Source organism: Coregonus clupeaformis, chromosome 23 (assembly GCF_020615455.1).
Source record: "Coregonus clupeaformis isolate EN_2021a chromosome 23, ASM2061545v1, whole genome shotgun sequence".
Taxonomy (NCBI): Eukaryota; Metazoa; Chordata; class Actinopteri; order Salmoniformes; family Salmonidae; genus Coregonus; species Coregonus clupeaformis.
In genome coordinates this window covers 31,476,320-31,495,023 of record NC_059214.1, presented here as the reverse complement: position 1 = coordinate 31,495,023, position 18,704 = coordinate 31,476,320, and the positions used below count along the sequence as shown (strand labels likewise).

At 44.2% G+C, this 18,704-nt stretch overlaps 1 protein-coding gene across 1 annotated transcript; it reads left to right on the top strand.

The window, feature by feature from the left end:
- Positions 1-623: 623 nt before the first annotated feature.
- Positions 624-17,699, top strand: LOC121536850 (calsequestrin-2). Its single transcript, XM_041844447.2, has 11 exons — positions 624-1,195; positions 7,954-8,038; positions 8,197-8,297; positions 8,401-8,512; positions 9,272-9,345; positions 11,225-11,355; positions 11,467-11,512; positions 11,657-11,711; positions 15,094-15,194; positions 15,306-15,380; positions 15,510-17,699. Exons 1-11 carry the CDS (start codon positions 959-961, stop codon positions 15,798-15,800), a joined length of 1,308 nt encoding a protein of 435 aa, XP_041700381.1. The 5' UTR covers positions 624-958; the 3' UTR covers positions 15,801-17,699.
- Positions 17,700-18,704: the final 1,005 nt, after the last annotated feature.

Genomic DNA, 18,704 nt, shown 5'->3' with positions numbered 1-18,704 from the left:
CAGAGTGAAGGAAAAGCAGCCAACAAGTGCTCAGCATATGTGGGAACTCCTTCAAGACTGTTGGAAAAGCATTCCAGGTGAAGCTGGTTGAGAGAATGCCAAGAGTGTGCAAAGCTGTCATCAAGGCAAAGGGTGGCTACGTTGAAGAATCTCAAATATAAAATATATTTTGATTTGTTTAACACTTTTTTGGTTACTACATGTAGAAAATAGTAAAAATAAAGAAAAACCCTTGAATGAGTAGGTGTGTCCAAACTTTTGACTGGTACTGTACATGCACACACATACTCACACACATAATATCCCACTTACGTCTCTACACTATGACAATTAGAACTTTAGACATGCAGACCCCAGATTGCTATCACCCCCAAATCTCCTCAGCATATCTCTCTCTCATTCCTTCCAACATGCCAAACAGAGACATCATGGTGTGAGAGTGTGAGCAGAGAGCTGAGGCCCAGTGTAAAAACCCACTATCTCCCGTTGTCCTTTCTCTCTCTTTCGCTCTCTCACCTATTTATTTTTAGCACTTAAACAACTGGTCTCCTAAAAATGGGCATGTGTGTGGTGGGCAGGGGGAGAGGGGCGCTGCTATGTACGGTATCCAGCCACCCAGCGCGCTCCAGGCCTGTCAGGGCTGTTCTTTCCTTTTGTCTCGGCAGGAGAGAGGGAGCAAGGGAGCGAAACGGGGAGAGAGGGTCGCTGGCTCCTGAACAAACGTTAGACGTTGGACTATAGAGGACGGCTTGGAAGGAGTCTCAAGGAGATTTATACAATAACTGAAGGGCAACCTGTTATTCTACATCTGTCTTTCTATTGTTGTTTTAAAAATTATTTTTCAATTTTGGAGAGTTTGTTTTCTTTCCTAAGCCTATGCACTCTTGTGGAGGCCGTAACTAGTGATTAAAGGTTACTCTGTGATTCTCTGGGTGCCTGGTCGTTCCTAACTCGGACCATGCGTTCCCTTTGGCTGCTCCTGATCCCATGCCTGTCCCTGGCACCCCTCGTCCAGGCTGAGAAGGGCCTGGAGTTCCCTCGCTATGACGGAAACGACAGGGTCATCGACATCAATGACAAGAACTACAAGAAGGCCATGAAGAAGTACACCATTCTCTGTCTGCTGTACCACCAACCCATCCCTGATGGCAAGGAGCTGCAGAAACAACACCAGATGACTGAGATGGTGCTGGAGGTAAGCCTGAGGAGGAGGAGGAGGAGGAGGGGAGGAAAAGGGAGATGGTGGGGGAGGAGGGAGGTGGGGGAGGAGGAAGGAGTGGGGGAGTAGGAATAGAAATAGGAGGAGGAGGTGGGGATAAAGGAGTAGGAGCGAGATGGTGAAGAGGAGATGATGAAGATACACTGGAGGAGGAAAGAGAGATGAGGAGGAGGAGGAGGAGGAGGAGGGGGGAACACCTGGGCTGGACTGAGATGATTTAACAGTCAGCTAGACCTACAGTATTACTCCATAAATCATTTACAGTACCAAGACATTACAGTGTTCCATGGAGCCCAGAACTTACTGAGGGGGTTGCTGACTGGGGTTAAAAGAAAAATAAAGAGGTGTAATGGGGTTGCACTCAAAAATATGTTGCACAAAGCTTACTTCATTACACGCTAACTGTGAATGAAAAATGTAAAACATTGAATAAAGAAGTAAGCTTTATGCGACCTATTTTGGAGTGCGATGATGTTGGACTTTCAAGAAGCAAAGTGTCACTTGCCACATCATCATAATGATGCGTTTTGCATCATCCTGATGATGTGGCAAGTGACACTATTGCCGCGTTCACGTGCTAGTTGGAAGTAGGAAACTTTGAAATGTCTGACTTTCTAATTCGTTGAATGCGGCACGTGATTAACTACAACCAGTTAGCAAGTCGGACATTTCCTAGTTTCCTAGTTCTGACTAGCACATGAACGCGGCATTTTACTTCTTGAAAGTCCAATATCTTGAAAACTTAACTGCTGACATGCAAAACATTTTAGGACTCTATCAACAGTGGACTAATGGAAAAAAATCCCAAAAGATAGTTTTTGAGTGGAGTTTTCCTTTAATGTGTACACTGAGTATACAAAACATTATGAACACCTGCTCTTTCCATGACATAGACTGACCAGGTGAACCCAGGTGAAAGCTATGATCCCTTATTAGTGTCACTTGTTAAATCCACTTCAATCAGTGTAGAATGATTTTTAAGCCTTGAGACAATTAAGACACGGATTGTGTATGTGTGCCATTCAGAGGGTGAATGGGCAAGACAAAAGTGCCTTTGAACGGGGTATGGTAGTAGGTGCCAGTCACAACTCTGCTGGGTTTTTCACGCTCAACAGTTTCCCGTGTGTATCAAGAATGGTCCAGCACCCAAAGGACAACCCTGTGGGAAGGTGTTTTTAATGTTTTGTACACTCACTCAATGTACAGTGATGAAAAAAAGTATTTGATCCCCTGCTGATTTTGTACGTTTGCCCACTGACAAAGACATGATCAGTCTATAATTTTAATGGTAGGTTTATTTGAACAGTGAGAGACAGAATAACAACAAAAAAATCCAGAAAAACGCATGTCAAAAATGTTATAAATTGATTTGCATTTTAATGAGGGAAATAAGTATTTGACCCCTCTGCAAAACATGACTTAGTATTTGGTGGCAAAACCCTTGTTGGCAATCACAGAGGTCAGACGTTTCTTGTAGTTGGCCACCAGGTTTGCACACATCTCAGGAGGGATTTTGTCCCACTCATCTTTGGAGATCTTCTCCAAGTCATTAAGGTTTCGAGGCTGACGTTTGGCAACTCAAACCTTCAGCTCCCTCCACAGGTTGTCTATGGGATTAAGGTCTGGAGACTGGCTAGGCCACTCCAGGACCTTAATGTGCTTCTTCTTGAGCCACTCCTTTGTTGCCTTGGCCGTGTGTTTTGGGTCATTGTCATGCTGGAATACCCATCCACGACCCATTTTCAATGCCCTGGCTGAGGGAAGGAGGTTCTCACCCAATATTTGACGGTACATGGCCCCGTCCATCGTCCCCTTTGATGCGATGAAGTTGTCCTGTCCCCTTAGCAGAAAAACACCCCCAAAGCATAATGTTTCCAACTCCATGTTTGACGGTGGGGATGGTGTTCTTGGGGTCACAGGCAGCATTCCTCCTCCTCCAAACACGGCGGGTTGAGTTGATGTCAAACAGCTCAATTTTGGTCTCATCTGACCACAACACTTTCACCCAGTTCTCCTCTGAATGATTCAGATGTTCAAACTTCAGACGGCCCCGTATATGTGCTTTCTTCAGCAGGGGGACCTTGTGGCGCTGCAGGATTTCAGTCCTTCACGGCATAGTGTGTTACCAATTGTTTTCTTGGTGGCTATGGTCCCAGCTGCTTTGAGATCATTGACAAGATCCTCCCGTGTAGTTCTGGGCTGATTCCTCACCGTTCTCATGATCATTGCAACTCCACGAGGTGAGATCTTGCATGGAGCCCCAGGCCGAGGGAGAATGACAGTTATTTTGTGTTTCTTCCAATTGTGAATAATCGCACCAACTGTTGTCACCTTCTCACCAAGCTGCTTGGCGATGGACTTTTAGCCCATTCCAGCCTTGTGTAGGTCTATAATCTTGTCCCTGACATCCTTGGAGAGCTCTTTGGTCTTGGCCATGGTGGAGAGTTTGTAATCTGATTGATTGATTGCTTCTGTGGACAGGTGTCTTTTATACAGGTAACAAGCTGAGATTGGGAACACTCCTTTTAAGTGTGCTCCTAATCTCAGTTCGTTACCTGTATAAAAGACACATGGGAGCCAGAAATCTTTCTCATTGAGAGGGGGTTAAATACTTATTTCCCTCATTAAAATGCAAATCAATTTATAACATTTTTGACATGCGCTTTTCTGGATTTTTTTGTTGTTATTCTGTCTCTCACTGTTCAAATAAACCTACCATTAAAATTATAGACTGATCCTTTCTTTGTCAGTGGGCAAACGTACAAAATCAGCAGGGGATCAAATACTTTTTTCCCTCACTGTATGTGCAGTGTGTGTTGCTCTCAAGGTCAGTGTGTGTGTGTGTGTGTGTTTGTGTGTGTGAGGCTTCACAGTTCTGTCCAGCGCTGTCAGTTAAGGTTATTTCTGTTAATTCATTCGCCACTTCACTCTCGTGGTAATGTATGTCATTCACCCCAGCTCTCTGCCACAGGCAGAAATAGGACCGGCACTCATGCTCTGTATGTTATTGAGCTATACATGTGAAGGGCATTGCAGTGTTTGTCTCTCTCCCTGTTTTGCTTTTAAATTTAAGATACTCAAGATACTATATCAATTACATTTGTATTGAATAGCTAGAGGGTTAGCTAATTGATTATAGAATTTCATAATGCCCTATGACTGCATCTACAGTCTAATGTGCTATGAATATGTTTATAATGTATCAGCACTTCATAAGAAGCTACTTCAAGTAAAGTGTCAGTGTAGTATCCTACTGCAACAGTGTGATATCTGAGCTGTGACAGTGGGCTACAGTGAGCTACTTTGGCCTAAGCTCCTCTCCATAGCTGTCCTGTGCTCCTCATGGCTTGTGTTTAGTTAGAGTGTGATGTGCCGCAGGTAATCTGAGACAAGTCTCCCACTCCTGATAATAGCCCCAGATATTTAACTCACCACAGGTGGGTAAAGTCAACTTACACACAGCATAGTCAACTTACACACAGCATTGACACACACACTTACCCCACAGACATGCCACAAGGGGTATTTTCACAGTCCCCAAATCCAGAACAAATTCAAGAAAACATACAGTATTATATAGAGCCATGATTGCATGGAACTCACTTCCAACTCAGATTGCTCAAATGAACAGCAAACCTGTTTTAAACCCCCCCCCCAGGTAAAGCAATATCTCACCGCACAACGCATCTCCCTGATTTGACTTAGATATTTTGTGTGTATGTACTGATATGTAGGCTATGTGTGACATTTTACATGTATGCAGTTCTGACCTTGAGATGTTCTTGTCTATTAATGTTCTGTATTATTTAATGTTTCATGTTTTGTGTGGACCCCAGGAAGAGTAGCTGCTGCTATTGCAACAGCTAATGGGGATCCTAATAAAATACCCCAAAATACTGCACTAGGGTTAGGGTCCAGGGTAATCATAATTAACTGTACTTGCTCTTTTTCTTCACTAAAGGATATCTGTATAAGATTACCATATCTGGGTTCAAAACTATTTCAAGTATTCTGTTGTTGAAAACACAAATAGTTGAATATTGGCATGTATTTGAAAATACTCAAATACACAGTATTTATACAAATATTAAAATACTCCCATGCATTTGAACCAGGTCTGTTTGCTATTTGAAAATAATGCATTTGGAAATAAGTATTTGCAAATACTTTTAAAAAGTAGTCTATGTATAGAAAGTTATTTGAAAATACTTTCAAATACTTGCAATATACAGTGGGGGAAAAAAGTATTTAGTCAGCCACCAATTGTGCAAGTTCTCCCACTTAAAAAGATGAGCGAGGCCTGTAATTTTCATCATAGGTACACGTCAACTATGACAGACAAAATGAGGAAAAAAAATCCAGAAAATCACATTGTAGGATTTTTTATGAATTTATTTGCAAACTATGGTGGAAAATAAGTATTTGGTCAATAACAAAAGTTTCTCAATACTTTGTTATATACCCTTTGTTGGCAATGACACAGGACAAAAATTTTCTGTAAGTCTTCACAAGGTTTTCACACACTGTTGCTGGTATTTTGGCCCATTCCTCCATGCAGATCTCCTCTAGAGCAGTGATGTTTTGGGGCTGTCGCTGGGCAACACGGACTTTCAACTCCCTCCAAAGATTTTCTATGGGGTTGAGATCTGGAGACTGGCTAGGCCACTCCAGGACCTTGAAATCCTTCTTACGAAGCCACTCCTTCGTTGCCCGGGCGGTGTGTTTGGGATCATTGTCATGCTGAAAGACCCAGCCACGTTTCATCTTCAATGCCCTTGCTGATGGAAGGAGGTTTTCACTCAAAATCTCACGATACATGGCCCCATTCATTCTTTCCTTTACACGGATCAGTCGTCCTGGTCCCTTTGCAGAAAAACAGCCCCAAAGCATGATGTTTCCACCCCCATGCTTCACAGTAGGTATGGTGTTCTTTGGATGCAACTCAGCATTCTTTGTCCTCCAAACACGACGAGTTGAGTTTTTACCAAAAAAGTTCTATTTTGGTTTCATCTGACCATATGACATTCTCCCAATCCTCTTCTGGATCATCCAAATGCACTCTAGCAAACTTCAGACGGGCCTGGACATGTACTGGCTTAAGCAGGGGGACACGTCTGGCACTGCAGGATTTGAGTCCCTGGCGGCGTAGTGTGTTACTGATGGTAGGCTTTGTTACTTTGGTCCCAGCTCTCTGCAGGTCATTCACTAGGTCCCCCCGTGTGGTTCTGGGATTTTTGCTCACCGTTCTTGTGATCATTTTGACCCCACGGGGTGAGATCTTGCGTGGAGCCCCAGATCGAGGGAGATTATCAGTGGTCTTGTAGGTCTTCCATTTCCTAATAATTGCTCCCACAGTTGATTTCTTCAAACCAAGCTGCGTACCTATTGCAGATTCAGTCTTCCCAGCCTGGTGCAGGTCTACAATTTTGTTTCTGGTGTCCTTTGACAGCTCTTTGGTCTTGGCCATAGTGGAGTTTGGAGTGTGACTGTTTGAGGTTGTGGACATGTGTCTTTTATACTGATAACAAGTTCAAACAGGTGCCATTAATACAGGTAACGAGTGGAGGACAGAGGAGCCTCTTAAAGAAGAAGTTACATGTCTGTGAGAGCCAGAAATCTTGCTTGTTTGTAGGTGACCAAATACTTATTTTCCACCATAATTTGCAAATAAATTCATTAAAAATCCTACAATGTGATTTTCTGGATTTTTTTCCCTCAATTTGTCTGTCATAGTTGACGTGTACATATGATGAAAATTGCAGGCCTCTCTCATCTTTTTAAGTGGGAGAACTTGCACAATTGGTGGCTGACTAAATACTTTTTTTCCCCCACTGTAAGTAGTTGATTTGGGCCCCATTATTTCAAAATACTGAAATTAATGGAAAATATCTACATAATAAATAATCAAGTACACATGTATTTGAACCCAGGTCTGAAGATTACATCCATGTTGCATTATTTAATAAGGAGCTTACAGAGTGAGATTTGTTTGAAGAGTCCACAGCCTATCTGATATTCCTTCATCACTCTGTCAATGTGTCATTGACATAATATATCTCATGCTTGGACAAAGGCTACTTGTTTCATGTTGCATTTACTCTACATTGTAGTTTTCTGTCTTTGTTCGTTGGTTTTGGTTTGCTATAGGTTGAGAGATGTACACTGTACAGCAAATCCCTTTTAAGGTGTGTACAGTTTTGCTGAGCTGGAAAAAACACAGCCCCAATTTGACCTAGGATCTGCCAGAGCTCAAGGCCTTGGCTGGCAGAGCCTCACCTAATTGAGACCACAATGGCTGCAGCATTCTGGCCTGCATGTACATGTAGAGCAGTGCAGTTTTAGTCATTCTATAACTGTCTCCCTCTGTGTGTGTGTGTGTGTGTGTCGCCTTGAGGCGTTTGATGTAGGATCTTAATTTGAACCAGTTTGCTACAGCAGGAAAATAATCATGCAGCAACAGGAAATGTGAATTATTATGTGGATTATAATTAATGGATATTTTTGGTAGGGGTTGATACATTTTAAAGTGGATATTATAAACTTTAGAAGCCTTTTTAAATCTTGAATACACTACAAGTTTGCATTGCCTGCTGTATAGGACATTTCTCAGCAACAAAAGAGTGATCAAATGAAGATCTTACATCTGTACCAATAAGGGCTCTATTTGACACTGTTCCAATTTTAGTGTTATGATGATGTTGAAATAACGTCACTAACTGTCTTGTCATCTCCAGCTGGCTGCCCAGGTTATGGAGGAAAAGGAGATTGGATTTGGAATGGTCGACTCCCACAAAGACGCCAAGGTTGCCAAGAAGCTGGGTAAGAAAACACATTAACACTTCAGCCTGCACTATAGTTGCCAAATAGTATGATACTGCATGACTATGAAGCACCAAAAGGCTTTTGTACAGCCTTTAGTGAATGGCTGTAAATAATGGTCTGTATTTGACCCCCTGAACCCTAAACTATGACCCCAGGCCTGGTGGAAGAGGGAAGTGTGTACATGTTCAAGGGAGACCGTGTGATTGAGTTTGATGGCCTGCTCTCTGCTGACACCCTGGTGGAGTTCCTACTAGAAGTGAGTGGACTGGGAGTGCCTCATTGATACTAGGCACAGATCTAGGATCAGCTTACTGTTGTGTCCCTTTCCCTGTACAACAATCTCTCTCTTCTCTCTCTAGCTGTTGGGGGAGCCCGTGGAGGTGATAGGAAATGCTCTGGAGCTGAGGGCCTTCGACAGGATGGAGGAAGACATCCGCCTTATTGGATACTTCAAGAACGAGGAATCAGAACGTGAGTGTGTGTTTCTGCCAGTCTGTGTGTTTCTGTATGATGGCAGTGGTTGGACTGCTATTGGATGATCCCCTGGGCTTGATAATAACCAGATGATTTTTAAACGCCCCATCACCATGGATATCATTTATTTCAGTCATTTAGCAGACACTCTTATCCAGAGTGACTTACAGTAGTGAGTGCATACATTAAAATAATTTTTTCGTACTGGTTCGCCATGGGAATCGAACCCACAACCCTGCCATGCTCTACCAACTGACCTACACAAGCTACATGACCGCTGTGAGGGTCAAATGTTTTCCCATTTACCCTAAGACACAGTACATTTACATTACATTTACGTCATTTAGCAGACGCTCTTATCCAGAGCGACTTACAAAGCACCTCACTCATGATGAGCACAATGACGGCTGTCTCGCCCCTGACCAACTGTGGGAGCCTAGAACTAGGGGTCAACAGGGTTCAGTTATTTCAGTGCCTGAATGTGTCAACGGCATCTCCCTAAAGGCCAATGCTAGCCTAGCTAGCACACACAAGCTAACAGATGCTCTGTATCCGGCTATGCTAATTGATAGCACCAGTCGGGAATTAGACTTTAATGCTGAAGGTCTACCTCTCTTCACAATGGATAAGAAATGGTGTAGCAGGTGGTTATACAGTAGTACAGCAACTTCAAAATAAGTTAAGTGTCCTCTCTTCCATCCCTCACTCCTCCAATGCACTCCTTTCTCTTCTTCATAAATCTCTCGTCTCCTCCAGACTACCATGCATTCAAGGAGGCTGCAGAGCAGTTCCAACCCTACATCAGATTCTTCGCCACCTTTGAGAAATCTGTGAGTATACTGACATCCATAACTTGAAATCCTGTTGCCTTGGTCTGTGAGTAGGGGTCCTGTCAGGGCAGGGCATGGGGTCCTGATTGGTCTGTGAGTAGGGATCCTGTCAGGGCAGGGCATGGGGTCCTGATTGGTCTGTGAGTAGGGGTCCTGTCAGGGCAGGGCATGGGGTCCTGATTGGTCTGTGAGTAGGGGTCCTGTCAGGGCAGGGTATGGGGTCCTGATTGGTCTGTGAGTAGGGATCTTGTCAGGGCAGGGCATAGGGTCCTGATTGGTCTGTGAGTAGGGATCCTGTCAGGGCAGAGTATGGGGTCCTGATTGGTCTGTGAGTAGGGATCCTGTCAGAGCAGGGCATAGGGTCCTGATTGGTCTGTGAGTAGGGGTCCTGTCAGGGCAGGGCATGGGGTCCTGATTGGTCTGTGAGTAGGGATCCTGTCAGGGCAGGGCATGGGGTCCTGATTGGTCTGTGAGTAGGGATCCTGTCAGGGCAGGGCATAGGGTCCTGATTGGTCTGTGAGTAGGGATCATGTCAGGGCAGAGTATGGGGTCCTGATTGGTCTGTGAGTAGGGATCCTGTCAGGGCAGGGCATAGGGTCCTGATTGGTCTGTGAGTAGGGGTCCTGTCAGGGCAGGGCATGGGGTCCTGATTGGTCTGTGAGTAGGGGTCCTGTCAGGGCAGGGTATGGGGTCCTGATTGTCTGTGAGTAGGGATCTTGTCAGGGCAGGGCATAGGGTCCTGATTGGTCTGTGAGTAGGGATCCTGTCAGGGCAGAGTATGGGGTCCTGATTGGTCTGTGAGTAGGGATCCTGTCAGAGCAGGGCATAGGGTCCTGATTGGTCTGTGAGTAGGGGTCCTGTCAGGGCAGGGCATGGGGTCCTGATTGGTCTGTGAGTAGGGATCCTGTCAGGGCAGGGCATGGGGTCCTGATTGGTCTGTGAGTAGGGATCCTGTCAGGGCAGGGCATAGGGTCCTGATTGGTCTGTGAGTTGGGATCCTGTCAGGGCAGAGTATGGGGTCCTGATTGGTCTGTGAGTAGGGATCCTGTCAGGGCAGGGCATAGGGTCCTGATTGGTCTGTGAGTAGGGGTCCTGTCAGGGCAGGGCATGGGGTCCTGATTGGTCTGTGAGTAGGGGTCCTGTCAGGGCAGGGGGTCCTGATTGGTCTGTGAGTAGGGATCTTGTCAGGGCAGGGCATAGGGTCCTGATTGGTCTGTGAGTAGGGATCCTGTCAGGGCAGAGTATGGGGTCCTGATTGGTCTGTGAGTAGGGATCCTGTCAGAGCAGGGCATAGGGTCCTGATTGGTCTGTGAGCAGGGGTCCTGTCAGGGCAGGGTATGGGGTCCTGATTGGTCTGTGAGTAGGGATCCTGTCAGGGCAGGGCATGGGGTCCTGATTGGTCTGTGAGTAGGGATCCTGTCAGGGCAGGGCATAGAGTCCTGATTGGTCTGTGAGTAGGGATCCTGTCAGGGCAGAGTATGGGGTCCTGATTGGTCTTTGAGTAGGGATCCTGTCAGGGCAGGGCATAGGGTCCTGATTGGTCTGTGAGTAGGGGTCCTGTCAGGGCAGGGCATGGGGTCCTGATTGGTCTGTGAGTAGGGGTCCTGTCAGGGCAGGGGGTCCTGATTGGTCTGTGAGTAGGGGTCCTGTCAGGGCAGGGCATGGGGTCCTGATTGGTCTGTGAGTAGGGGTCCTGTCAGGGCAGGGCATAGGGTCCTGATTGGTTTGTGAGTAGGGGTCCTGTCAGGGCAGGGCATGGGGTCCTGATTGGTCTGTGAGTAGGGGTCCTGTCAAGTCAGGGGGTCCTGATTGTCTGTGAGTAGGAGTCCTGTCAGGGCAGGGCATGGGGTCCTGATTCAAGGTGTTTGTGGTGTTTAAGGTGGCCAAGGAGCTGACCCTGAAGATGAACGAGGTGGATTTCTACGAGCCCTTCATGGAGGAGCCTGTCACTGTCCCTGACAGGCCCAACTCTGAGGAGGAGATCGTGGCCTTTGTCACTGAACACAGGAGGTAAGAAAGGGATCAGTATGGCTGTCAGAACACAGTCATTTCACTCTGATCAGTGTGATTAGTGACTCTGAACAGATAGGGTTGTGTAAGAGTGTTTGTCTTTGTTTTCAGACCAACACTGAGAAAACTGCGTGCTGAGGACATGTTTGAGACCTGGGTGAGAAGTTTTATTATTTTTCAGTTCAGTTCAAAGCCTCTGAATAGCGCATTACTCAATGTAACATACATATAAGTGTTTTGATGTGCATTCTTGTTTTACTCGCCTTAATCCTTCTCATGATGTTGTCTCTGTTATTCTCAGGAGGACGATGTGGAGGGGATCCATGTAGTGGCCTTTGCAGAGGAGGAGGACCCTGGTAAATGCCATTATATCAATATCATTACCCAATTTTAGCATTGAGCAAGGCAAACAGTATAAAAGCACAGCTCTGCGGTACAGGTTCCTGAGGAGAGGAACGTCACATAGCTTTTAAAAGAGCAACCTCATACACAGTGCTTTCAGAAAGTATTCAAACACCCTTGACTTTTTCCACATTTTGTTGTGTTACAAAGTGGGATTAGCTGGATTAAAATGGATTTAATTGTCATTTTTTGTCAACAATCTACAAAAAAATTCTAAAAATATATGTTTTATTAATGGAAAATAAAACACTAATATATTTTGATTAGACAAGTATTCAACCCCCCTGAGTCAATACATGTTAGAATCACCTTTGGCAGCGATGACAGCTGTGAGTCTTTCTGGGTAAATCGCTAAGAGCTTTGCAAACCTGGATTGTACAATATTGGCCCATTAAACTTTTTAGAATTCTTCGAGCTCTGTCAAGTTGGTTGTTGATCATTGCGAGACAGACATTTTCAAGTCTTGCCATAGATTTTCAAACCGATTTAAGTCAAAACTGTAACTAGGCCACTCAGGAACATTCAATGTCATCTTGGTAAGTAACTCCAGTGTATATTTGGACTTTAGTTGTAGGTTATTGTCCTGCTGAAAGGTGGATTTGTCTCCCAGTGTCTGTTGGAAAGCAGACTGAACCAGGTTTTCCTCTAGGACTTTGTCTGTGCTTAGCTCTATTCCTTTTCTTTTTATAAAAAAAACTCCCTAGTCCTTGCTGATGACAAGCATACCCATAACATGATGCAGCCACCACCATGTTTGAAAATATGAAGAGTGGTACTCAGTGATGTGTTGTGTTTGCCCCAAACATAAAGCTTTGATTTCAAGCAAGTTCATTTCTTTGCCACCCTTTTTGCAGTATTACTTTAGTGCCTTATTGTAAACAGGATGCATGTTTTGGAATATTTTGTATTCTGTACAGGCTTCCTTGTCTTCACTCTGTCATTTAGGTTAGTATTGTGGAGTAAATACAATGTTGTTGATCCATCCTCAGTTTTCTCCTATCATAGCCATTTAACTCTGTAACTGGTTTAAAGTCACCATTGGCCTCATGATGAAATCCCTGAGCGGTTTCCTTCCTCTCAACTGAGTTAGGAAGGATGCCTGTATCTTTGTAGTGACTGGGTGTATTGATACACCATCGAAAGTGTAATTATTAACTTCACCATGCTCAAAGGGATATTCACTGTCTGCTTTTTTGTTTTTTTACCCATCTACCAATAGGTGCCCTTCTTTGTGAGGCATTGAAAAACCTCCCTGGTCTTTGTACACTGCTCAGAAAATAAAGGGAACACTAAAATAACACATCCTAGATCTGAATGAATGAAATAATCTTATAAAAAACTTTTTTCTTTACATAGTTGAATGTGCTGACAACAAAATCACACAAAAATTATCAATGGAAATCAAATGTATCAACCCATGGAGGTCTGGATTTGGAGTCACCCTCAAAATTAAAGTGGAAAACCACACTACAGGCTGATCCAACTTTGATGTAATGTCCTTAAAACAAGTCAAAATGAGGCTTAGTAGTGTGTGTGGCCTCCATGTGCCTGTATGACCTCCCTACAACGCCTGGGCATGCTCCTGATGAGGTGGCGGATGGTCTCCTGAGGGATCTCCTCCCAGACCTGGACTAAAACATCTGCCAACTCCTGGACAGTCTGTGGTGCAACGTGGCGTTGGTGGATGGAGCGAGACATGATGTCCCAGATGTGCTCAATTGGATTCAGGTCTGGGGACGGGCGGGGCCAGTCCATAGCATTAATGCCTTCCTCTTGCAGGAACTGCTGACACACTCCAGCCACATGAGGTCTAGCATTGTCTTGCATTAGGAGGAACCCAGGGCCAACCGCACCAGCATATGGTCTCACAAGGGGTCTGAGGATCTCATCTTGGTACCTAATGGCAGTCAGGCTACCTCTGGCGAGCACATGGAGGGCTGTGCGGCCCCACAAAGAAATGCCACCCCACACCATGACTGACCCACCGCCAAACCGGTCATGCTGGAGGATGTTGCAGGCAGCAGAACGTTCTCCACGGCGTCTCCAGACTCTGTCACGTCTGTCACGTGCTCAGTGTGAACCTGCTTTCATCTGTGAAGAGCACAGGGCGCCAGTGGCGAATTTGCCAATCTTGGTGTTCTCTGGTAAATGCCAAACGTCCTGCACGGTGTTGGGCTGTAAGCACAACCCCCACCTGTGGACGTCGGGCCCTCATACCACCCTCATGGAGTCTGTTTCTGACCGTTTGAGCAGACACATGCACATTTGTGGCCTGCTGGAGGTCATTTTGCAGGGCTCTGGCAGTGCTCCTCCTGCTCCTCCTTGCACAAAGGTGGAGGTAGCGGTCCTGCTGCTGGGTTGTTGCCCTCCTACGGCCTCCTCCACGTCTCCTGATGTACTGGCCTGTCTTCTGGTAGCGCCTCCATGCTCTGGACACTACGCTGACAGACACAGCAAACCTTCTTGCCACAGCTCGCATTGATGTGCCATCCTGGATGAGCTGCACTACCTGAGCCACTTTTGTGGGTTGTAGACTCTGTCTCATGCTACCACTAGAGTGAAAGCACCGCCAGCATTCAAAAGTGACCAAAACATCAGCCAGGAAGCATATGAACTGAGAAGTGGTCTGTGGTCACCACCTGCTAAACCAGTCCTTTATTGGGGGTGTCTTGCTAATTTCCTATAATTTCCACCTGTTGTCTATTCCATTTGCACAACAGCATGTGAACTGTATTGTCAATCAGTGTTGCTTCCTAAGTGGACAGTTTGATTTCACAGAAGTGTGATTGACTTGGAGTTACATTGTGTTGTTTAAGTGTTCCCTTTATTTTTTTGAGCAGTGTAGTTGAATCTGTGCTTGAAATTCACTGCTCGACTGATGGACCTTACAGATAATTGTATGTTTGGGGTACAGAGATGGGGTAGTCAATGAAAAATCATGTTAATTACCATTATTGCTTATTGTCTGACCTGTTAAGCACATTTTTACTCCTGAAGTTATTTAGGCTTGCCATAACAAAGGGGTTGAATAGTTATTGACTTAAGACATTTCAGCTTTTCATTTATAATTCATTTCATAAAATTTTTAAGAACATAAATCTACTTTGACATTGTGGGGTATTGTGTGTAGATGACTGACACAAAATTTAAATTTAATTTTAAATTCAGGCTGTAACACAACCAAATATGTAAAAGTCAAGGGGTGTGAATACTTTCTGTAGGCACTGTATCAGTCTTATCTGAACCTGAGAATCACTGAAATGGATCATAGCTTCCAGGAAATTCAACAAACTTCCCAGGGCGTGATGAAACTAACCTTCTTGATGCGTTGTTCAGATGGTTATGAGTTCCTGGAGCTGCTGAAGGAGGTGGCCAGAGACAACACCCACCACCCTGGTCTCAGCATCATCTGGATCGACCCTGATGACTTCCCCCTGGTGAGACAGACGGACAGACCGACAGAGACAGACAGGGCTAAAGGAACTCTTCTACAAGTCCGTACAGTTCTCAGGTCTCACAGTGTGTTCTCTCTCTCTCTCTCTCCTCAGCTGATCCCCTACTGGGAGAAGACCTTCCAGGTGGACCTGTTCAAGCCTCAGATCGGAGTGGTCAATGTTACTGATGTGAGTCCCCTAACAGCTCCAGTACAGCATAAGAAATTGGTGGCAACCTGTCCGGAATTGTGAAATTCAGATCTAACACGATGGCTTCTGACCTTTGACCTCTCTTTCTTTCTCCCTCCCTCTGGACAGGCTGACAGCATCTGGCTGGAGATGGACGAACAGGACCTGCCCACAGCCCAGGAGCTGGAGGATTGGATAGAGGACGTCCTGTCTGGCAAGGTCAACACCGAGGATGACGATGATGATGACAACGACGATGATAACGATGAGGACGACGAAGATGATGACGAAGACGAAGACGAAGATGATGACGAAGATGATGACGAAGACGATGACGAAGATGACGACGAAGATGATGACGAAGATGATGACGAAGATGATGATGATGACGACGAAGATGATGATGACGAAGATGAATAAATCAAAAACTACAAATGTGTAATCTAAAATTCATAACATTGTTGTATAGTCTCTTTACTGTACTATCATCAAAGTGAACAAGTTCAGGGAGAGAGGAATAGACCTGAACGCTTTTAGAAAATATTTTGTACAATGTGTACATACATCACTGGCCAAACTCAACCTTTCTGCATTAGAAGAAAACCCCATCAACAGATTTTGTTTTTCAAGAATCTAATAAAAATACTGTAGATAAATGGAAATCTATTTGAAAGAGAGAAGTAACAATGTGTTGACCAACAGAGATACTTCAGAAAGCCCCAAACAGTACTTTCCATCCTTCCCTTAATGGCTGGCAACCACGACAAATACATCAATCTAACTTTTGTTTGCTCAATGAAGTGCTGCTGCACACTATCCTAAATATCACTGAAGTCAAACAAAAGGTTGGTATCTTTGTTTTTCTGTGCCCTTTATTATATGCTCTGTGTGTAGATAATTGCGTTTTAGGTTCTACTTCCTGGATTCAGTGCAAATACACACCTGTCTCACCCTTCCCAAGGGGCTATATCTTTCTTATTACTATTGACACTTTCCAATTTCCACAACACTATCTCTCCTTTCATCTCCTCCATCTCCGTATTCCTATGTGTTGTGTTTGAGTATGCAACAGCCGCAAAGTGAGATATCAGCATTACACACCCAGATGGGAGAGGAAAGCCTATTTAAATGCTAATTCTTCAAGTCTCAATTTCTCTCATTTATTCTCTCCCCATGTTTCGTTCTCTCTTTATCTTTGTCTCTTTCCCTCGACTCATCCCTTGTTCTTGCTCTCCCTCAGTGGGCTATTAGAAGAGATGTGTAGTGGCAGGAGAGAGTTCAGTGTTCCGTAGGACACGGGCACAGTAGGGGGAAGGGGGCTTCAGATATTAACTCACCGTCTATACGCAACCTTCATATTACAACCACTAACTCTCGATCTCCTCACATACTGTATAGTACACAGACAAATACACTGCACCACACACGCACTTGCGTTCCAAAAATAAAGTCATACAGTATGAGAATGTTGAAAATGTTCATACAAATATTTATTTTACAAACGTGTATCTTGATACAGTTATTGTAATTCCATATCTGTGATCTTAAAAAAAGCAAACAGTGAAAACTTAAGACTGAATTTGTCAGTATGAAATTCAGGATGGCTTGCACGCACGCACACACACTATTGGACAAACATACTTGCATACAATAACACAAACAAGTTGAGCATACATCATGTGTGTTTCAAAACATAGGCACCTTTGTAGTGAAGGATACATAACAGGAGACCAAGGCCCCATTCCAATACTTCCTTTCTCCCTTCCTTGAAGTAGTCACATATCTGAATTGGTTGGATTAGGGAAAGCATTGGTTGGCAACCTGATCTATCCAAAACGTATGACTTGAAGAAAACCAAGAATAAAAGATGAATTCGAACAAGGCCAAAATTCACAGCCATGATTTCAACACTACAAAATCCTAAACATTTTAATTTTTAGTGACAACAATGATTGTACAATTGCCTATAATTATCATATAGTCTTGAAAAATATGCACATGTAATAGGGAAAATTTGGATACAAAAATGCAATATTAAAACAAATAAATACTGTATATAAGAGTCCACAGATTAGTATAAAAATCCCATAGCAGTGGTAGTACTACTAGTTGTGGCTAGATGGCACTACAGCTTCTGTTGTGAATGTAGACATCCCTCACTATCAGGAGACTTGTCTGCACATCAATACTGAGGAATATACCATATCCAACATCCAAACGTAAAAAAAATACATTAGAAATGTATCACTTGGGCCTATTGGAATCAGTTCCAGGATATTTAGATATGTGTATGTGACCAATAAATTTTTTTGATTTTGATGAGTGGTATCAGATCAGTCAGTCATATCTGGAACACAATCCATTACTACAGCTACTTTTATGGTCTTCTCAAACTCTCCTAAGAGAGAGGATATTGTACCATCCTCCTTTTATCTGTTGTCTTCTCTAATATCTGAAGATGGAAAATGTTGAGCCTCAATCTGTTTCACTTAGCTTACAGGGTTAGGTTCTGTAGAAATGTAATAACAGCTTTATTTCATCTGGAGACAAGATAATATAATAATAATAATATGCCATTTAGCAGACGCTTTTATCCAAAGCGACTTACAGTCATGCGTGCATACATTTTTGTGTATGGGTGGTCCCGGGGATCGAACCCACTACCTTGGCGTTACAAGCGCCGTGCTCTACCAGCTGAGCTACAGAGGACCACACAAGACACAAATCTATTGCATATGTCTTATCATTAGATCCCAAAAGTATAGAATATGTCTGTATAAATGCTCTCCCCCCCCCTCTCCCTCCCTCCCAGCTTGTTTGTTTTCTCAACTGTGAGTTCATGGTTAGAGGAGACAGTATTTAGCAATAGTCCGCTTTGGGTTTGAGTAAAACAGATTCTGACACAACCTCTTACAGATATGTCTAGGAATCCTGGGTAGTACAATGACTGAACATAACCGTGGGCAGCCAGACAAGGTAGAAATGTATCAATTAAATGGAAAGAACCCACACTTTTCAATAAAAACACATACACAATTTATCAATTATATATACAAACACATGTACAATTAATTGGTCCTCTGTAGCTCGTTTATTTATTTAAGACAAGCAGTTTTAGTTTGAGACAACTGAACCTGAACTGTTGGTGATTAGGTAGTATTTCATTCATAGTACGGCAGACGATATGAAAATCCATCCTGGTTCGAATCCAGGCTCTGTCGTAGCCGGCCGTGACCGGGAGACCCATGGGGCGGCGCACAATTGGCCCAGCGTCGTCCAGGGTAGGGGAGGGAATGGCCGGCAGGGATGTAGCTCAGTTGGTAG